Below are 7,030 nucleotides of genomic sequence, written 5' to 3' on the forward strand. Positions count from 1 at the left end.
GAAGATTAATATTAAATCCATTTGTTTTAACAAAAGAAATAGATTGAAGAAAATGTCACATAAGACATGATAAACACATGTATATGTTCAAATAAAATTAAACTGGCAGTAATAAACACTAGTTAATTTTTTTATAACAGCAATGAGAAATGAAATATAACACTACACAGATCACATAATACTTGTACTAAGAGAGTCAAGAATGCAATAACAGCAGAATCATTTTGACTAGAACAGTTTCTATACTACATGTACTATGCAGGCACTTAATCAAGTTTGTTAAAAGCTGTAAAATAGAGCGGAAATAACACAGATTGAAAGGAGAGATTTTCAGGATTTTGGGTGAAATACGAGGGTTGATCCAAAAGTACGTGGAATTTCTTCGTATTTTATTTATTTATAAGTGAAATTGGCTTAAAATTACAAGTGATAATATAGACACTTGTTGAATATTTAAAATACAAAAACATTTTGAATATTCATGATAGTAACTCTATGGAAGTTGCCATAGAAATGGTTGTTTGGAAACGCGGGGGAGACATTAAGGCGTTTGTTATCATTTTAATTCTTAATGCCTGAAATGAGAATAAAACCGCCCTTTGTGGTATATATAACGAAAATTATGCCATTATTATGATTGCTTGATCTTTTATAGACCTTTGTGTGAGAATTGTACTGATTTTATTGAATATTTCGTGTATTAGTCGATGGTTTATTGTTCATTTCAAAGTTGTTAGTCAACGTCAATTTTTCGGTCAAGTCATAAACTTTGTGAAAATCCCGGAATCACTCTATCCGAAACGCGCATATTATTAATATAGGCTGGGGGAAAATGCATTTAGTTACTGGTTGTCCAGTGTCGTAAGAAATTTAAGACAAACAGAACTTCCTTGGATGTTGATTAAAGATGTTGTGGTTTTCTGGAGGCTGTGTTTATCCCCCTTAAACAAATTAAAAGCTTTAGTGGACTTTGTCGGCTGACGTACTGTTCTTGACATTGCTACTGAAATTGGAACATCATATGGAAAGATGGGGAGCATTTTGAAATATGAGTTAAAAATGAAGATAAGTTGGTGGAGAGAATACCCAGGCTTTTCTTGAGACAAAATGGAGAAAAGGGCAGCAATTTGTAGAATTACGTTCTCGAATAGGACATTAGGCTGAGATGCTTTTATATTGTGACGTAACGTATCTGAATTGACGTTAGGTCGAAGTCTCCCCCGGGTTTCACAACAATCCATTTTCAGAAAGCTCCTTAGACCTTATTGGTAATTGGAATGTGATGAAACTTTCCAATATTGTTGCATTATGACTCTATATCATAAATATGCACGTTGTTTCCTTTCATCAAATCACGATAAAATTTTAGAAAGAAATTCCACGAACTTTTGGATCAACCCTCATATGTGGAGATAATGAAAGTATTCAAGATCAGATGTCCATAAAACAATATAAAATAGGGGCAGAGCAAACACGGACCTCCAAAACATCGGAGGTGGGATCAGGTGCCATGGAGGAGTGAACATCCCCTGCCGACCGGTCACACCCACCGTGTGCTCATGATTGGGAATTTACGGAAAAATCTGTTGACAATTCAGTGAATATAATGGACTAACAATTAGTTTAAAAAACATCAGTCAGCATTTTACTTAATGAAAAATTGTATACGCTGACAAGGTCATTGTATCGACCATAAACCTTTCGAAATGATGACTTTAAACGAGACTGCTGAAATTCTTGGTTCATCATCTTGACAATAATTTACCTTGTTTTAGAAATTGTTTATACGTAGGGCATGCTCTTGAGTATCGAATCAACTGAGAGATACAAATTCTATGCAGACAAAGGTTCTGTATATTATTTCATAAGTTGAGGATAGAAAAGTTAAAGTCGTCACGTTTATCATAGAGTTAGATTACCATTGAAGTCTTTTTCTAGTGAAAAATCCAAATATGAAACATATGTGTCAGACTCTTTAGTATCTTTTATCTCAAGCTCACCAGGGTATATCGTATCGACATAAGAGTGGAAATTACCATTGTTAATTGACAAAAATACGTTGTCGATATATCTACAGTGGACCCTCATTTATCCGGACGCTTTGGTTCCCAGTCAATTTGTCCGGATATGTGAAGCATCCGGATATCTGAATCACAAGTTAAACAAGACAGAATGACATTTTAAAATTTCGTTCCGATGAAAAATCGTCCGGATACTGAAGCATCCGGATATCTGGCGTCCGGATATCTGAAGGTCCACTGTATATGTCGAGTTGAAGGCAACAGCAAGTGTTTTCATGCTTAAGATTTTGCACAAAATCTGCTTCATGTGAATACAGAAATAGGTCTGATAATAATGGGGCGCAATTGGTACCCAAGCTTAAACCTTGACATACTTTCATAATGAAAACTCAAGTTAACTTGTTTAAATGAAATGCAAAGTTCCATGTCAAGGTTTTATGTCAAGGTAATCAGAAAAATGTTAAAATGAGATTGGGTTATCATTGGGTCATTATTTTTGGTCCAAACCTAGGCTAAAAAGGACAAGTGGATGTACATGTGTAATAGCTTCTTTTATAGTACAGGATTAGTTTGTTAAAAGGTCTCGAAGTTATAGGAATGTGTAGGAAAAGTGATTAATAATGATCTCAAGAACAGAAGAGCTAAAATATTAAGCCAAACTATATGAATATATTCTCAAATAGTATAGATCTCAATTTGTCCAAATCATAGTCTTTGGGGGAAAGGATGAGGTTCGAAAAGTAGTTACAAGTTTCAAGTGTTAAGTAAAATTCTTTTAGCCTCTTTTTCTCAAGAACAAGATAACCATAAATAGTAAGACAATTATTCAAGCAACCTGAGGTGTTCCAGTTAAGGTTGATTTAAAGAAAATTCTTCTCAAATGAACAAAGAGGAAAACCCTTCTTAAACACGCAACGAGGAATATACTTGTATAGTCCTTATCAGCTTCACGATCTTTAACTTAAATTTAAACACTATAATGTATGTCAATATTGTTGAATCAAATATGTTTAAAATAATATTTCATACGACACTGTATTCAACATTCTAATATTAAAGTTAGTAGATTGCTATCAATAGAACTCTGAAGCATCAAATTATGCAATCTAATTAATAATAAGCTTGTATTTTCGATCCTGATGGAATATATCTTGTATTGTAGCATAAACTAGCGGAGCGAAAATACAGGTGTTATATTATATTAAGTAATTTGATGCTTTTTATTAATATCAATCAATAATTTCGAACGACGCATTGATCTTTTCGATTAAATTTTGACTTATTTAATGAATTTTTAAAGAATTGACACCAAAATCTCAAGATTTATTTAAACATACAACAACGGTTGAAAAACAAAGTAAAGGTAAATCATGTTTAACCTGGTTTGGACATACCTTACTTCCATTCATTTAATTATTTTTGTCCCTTTTCTAAGGAGCTCGTCCACTAAGCATGATATTACTCTCAACATAGGTAAGCTCTGTGCATAAATTCTATTTATAATAAAGCCTGCATTTCTCATGGTATTTCCATAGATTTATTTTCTAGGTCTAAGAATTTATATCTATCTGATAAGAAAAGTTAATGCAATGTAAAGAAAACAGCATTGTATTGACAGAGTAATTTTTTAATGAATTGGTTGTTTTTTGTTGCATGTGACTACCAGTATTCTGTGGAAGTCCAGATAAGAGGTGCTAGTAAATCAATTGTTTAAAAAAACGGACATTTTCCATTTCTTGAATGTTTTGTATCATTTTATTTGGAAACAAGATGTTTTTGTGAAACATTGATGCCCCCGTATGGCAGCTAATGCAAATGCAGGTCAAAATCCAAGTTAATGTCAATTGGTAAAAATTGATGTTTGATTACGGGTGCATAAAAAAGCAGAAATCAAATAAGTATTGACAAGTTTAAATATAAAAGGTGTGGGAAGACATTATTTGAATATACACTAAGTTTAAATACGCTTGCTTGGTATTAAAATAATTTACATCAAGAATTTTTAAGACTTTTCTTATGCATTACATTGTAAAATTTAACCGACCGTTGTGGCCCATTCCTACCCCAGGGGATGATGAATTGATTAAACTTGATTCTATCTATCTAGAAACATCTTTTTTTTCATAATTTATGATCCTATGGTCATGCAGGAACAAAATTCAAAATCATTTGGTAATACGGTCAATATTCGATAGTCCTCTAATTTACAATATACATTTATTGCTGTTTTTTTGAGGTCAATACAATGATTTAGCCGTCTGAGGAGTACAATATTCACCGAGCCCGCATATTGTACTTCGAAGATAGCTAAATCATTGTATTGACCGAAAAAACAGCAATAATTGTTTTATTATATGATTCCCTGATAAAATGATACAGCTCATTACCGGGGTACTTGTTTGCATTTAATTAAGTCCTAGCCAAATGTAAGGGAGATGCAGAATTTAAATGTAAATAAACCTTACCAGTCGCAATTTTAAATGTTTTTTTCCTCTATTTTATTTGCCATGAAAAAACATATAAAGTAGTTTTTTCATAGAATAGATGTTGAAAGGAAGGAGTATTATCAGGGAAAATTGACAGCCAAGAAAGTAAAAATTGTTGTTCAGTAAAAGTGTTGGAGGGGGTCCCTGCAACCCCTCTAACCACCCTCACCTGAAAATATATATTCACTAATGTTTTGTTCACATGAGAAAAAGTCATAGTTCTTAAAATAGCTTTCCATAACAATTTGTATCAATTTGGAATTTTCCAATCTATTTTTAGATTAATGTATAGGAAATAAATCCTCGTATTAACCTGGAACGTCAGGTGAAGGTTAAAATAACGTAGCATTTCTTCCACATAGTTGGATCTCGGCCAATCAAAGAGATAGGAATTATTCAATCATATAATAATGATATTTATCCTTGATATTAAAATTTCAAGGTCAATGGCCAATTACCTATCTGAAGCCAGACCATTGTTTCTACGAGCCACGTGCACCCTCTAGAAGTTTCGATTTGTTGGTGAATGTGGACATTTTTGGTCGTGCAAAGGACAAGAACTCTAAATGAGTCGCAAAACTAAGTTACCAATCAAATTCTTTTAAAAGAAATATATGGAGATAACGGAAAGTAGTCAAGCTCAGATGTCCATTAAACAATGCAAGTTATAGATCAGAACAAGCTGTTTCATCAACACAGTGGTCAATTACTTACAATTAGAAATTGTTTGTACGTAGAGCATGCTCTTGTGTATCGAATCAAATGAGAGATATAAACCCCGTAAGCAGGTGATGATGTCATTGTACCAGATCATGCGTTTAACCGAATCATTGGTGAAAAGACCTGATTAATTGTTGTACATTCAGAATTTATAATCAATTCTTTTTATTATAGTTTCCAACCTTTCAACTTCCAAGATAAAGGCAATTGTTGCTTCTGTGCCTTGTGACGGTGAAATATTGCAGTGGAATACACCGCCATTTCTTCTTCCACTTCTATTTTCATCCCAGGAACTATGCCATTATATGCAAGAGGAAGGCGAGGCGTGGAAGCATAGTGATTGTAGAGTAGCAAATGAACTACTTCATTCAATTGCAAAGCAAGAAATGTGGAAAAAGGTCCACATTCTATATGATGATTCATTCAGTAAGTTTATCTATCAACCAGTATATATATCCGTCCGTCCATCCGTCCATCTTAAAAAATATTTATTGTCCCTCTATTTTTCCAGAGGATTTAAATGAAATTCGGTTGAAAGCATGATTTGGTCCAAAAACAAAATCAATCAATCAAAAATTCTTGAAGTCTTTCAGCGGGGAAATGGTTTAAAATACAAAAGGAATAGATATAGGGATGCTCAATAAGTTAGAAAGAATATTTTTTGTGAAGAATACAAAAGCGATAAAGCTGTAGTTTATCGTACTCTCTTATCTCACGAGTAATATCCTTAAAATCATGACCTATGAAGGGCATTCGAAAATTTATTTAAATAATTTTCAGGAGGGAGAAAACGGTATGAACATTTATTCGGTGCATTTTTAAAAAAAAAAAAAAACTTTTTTTGCTGGAAACCTATGTTTATCCTTGTTTCATGTCCTTCTTGTTCTTTTTCTAATAATATTCTTCAGTTTGCAAAGGCGATATAGAGACTAATGCATATTTATTTTTCAGGTTCTTGCTGTTTGCAAGACATTGTAAAGCGCCTTAGTATTGATTTTGTGGCATCTCAATTGATCCATGTGGGTTTAGATGAGAGCATTAGAAGTCTAGTGCAGTATGTCAGCAATACAAACTCCATGAACATTTTTTACGTTGTCGATAAGGAGCTCATGATAAACTCAATCTTACAAGAGGTACTCATGATTGTATTTATTTGATCTGTTTATAATTGATGGGATGTCGATCTTCTTCTTAAGAACACTTTAAAAAAGGGATGTACACATGGCGTCAAAATTTCATATTATAAAGTCTATCGAAGATTATGTCAAGTGATGGGAAAAAAAATTAAAAGAAAGACCATGGCACTCTTTCAGAAGGGATCAAAATTTTCAGATGGATGTTAAAATCTCGCTTCAAATATGAATTTACCTCTCCCTGTATCTTCAACAATTCAAGTGAAAAAGAATAAAAAAAAATAATTGATATTTTATTGTGTTTTTTTAAAGGGTCAATCATTATTTTGTCCAGCTATCACGTGCACAAAGTGCGGGATATTATTAATTTCTTGAACTTGACTTATTCTGGAAATGATACCTCACAGTTTCCTTTCCAAGGAGGAAATTCTTTAAAATCATTTGTCAGCTTTAAAAGGTTTTTAACATTCCCAATAATCAAATTGAATTTTACTTTTCATTGAAAAAAAAAGTAAAGAAAATATATGTACGTAATTTACGAAGGTTATTTCTTTTCTCCTTACCAAAATGTAAACACAAGTGAAGGGGTTACTTCAAAATACTGTACGCATTTAATTTGAGAAATGCTTTTATTGAAAAGGAGATACTGAAAAATTATCAAGGATTTTTC

At 32.6% G+C, this 7,030-nt stretch overlaps 1 protein-coding gene across 1 annotated transcript; it reads left to right on the top strand.

Annotated features, from left to right (window-relative positions):
* Positions 1-3,391: 3,391 nt before the first annotated feature.
* On the top strand, positions 3,392-6,384 carry LOC134250277 (uncharacterized). The gene is made up of 3 exons (XM_062732623.1): positions 3,392-3,494; positions 5,402-5,653; positions 6,179-6,384. Exons 1-3 carry the CDS (start codon positions 3,392-3,394, stop codon positions 6,382-6,384), a joined length of 561 nt encoding a protein of 186 aa, XP_062588607.1.
* The last annotated feature ends 646 nt before the right edge of the window (positions 6,385-7,030 follow it).

Source organism: Saccostrea cucullata, unplaced genomic scaffold, assembly GCF_032062105.1.
Source record: "Saccostrea cucullata isolate Sc308-1 unplaced genomic scaffold, CSIRO_AGI_Scuc_v1 ctg473, whole genome shotgun sequence".
NCBI classification, from domain to species: domain Eukaryota; kingdom Metazoa; phylum Mollusca; class Bivalvia; order Ostreida; family Ostreidae; genus Saccostrea; species Saccostrea cuccullata.

Bases quoted from the DNA above. Each gene is read 5' to 3' on its own strand.
- LOC134250277 (XM_062732623.1), top strand. From the start codon at position 3,392: ATGTTTAACCTGGTTTGGACATACCTTACTTCCATTCATTTAATTATT. The intron at 3,495-5,401 runs GTAAGCTCTGTG...TTTTTATTATAG, and splicing joins TGATATTACTCTCAACATAG to TTTCCAACCTTTCAACTTCC. The intron at 5,654-6,178 runs GTAAGTTTATCT...TTTATTTTTCAG, and splicing joins TCTATATGATGATTCATTCA to GTTCTTGCTGTTTGCAAGAC.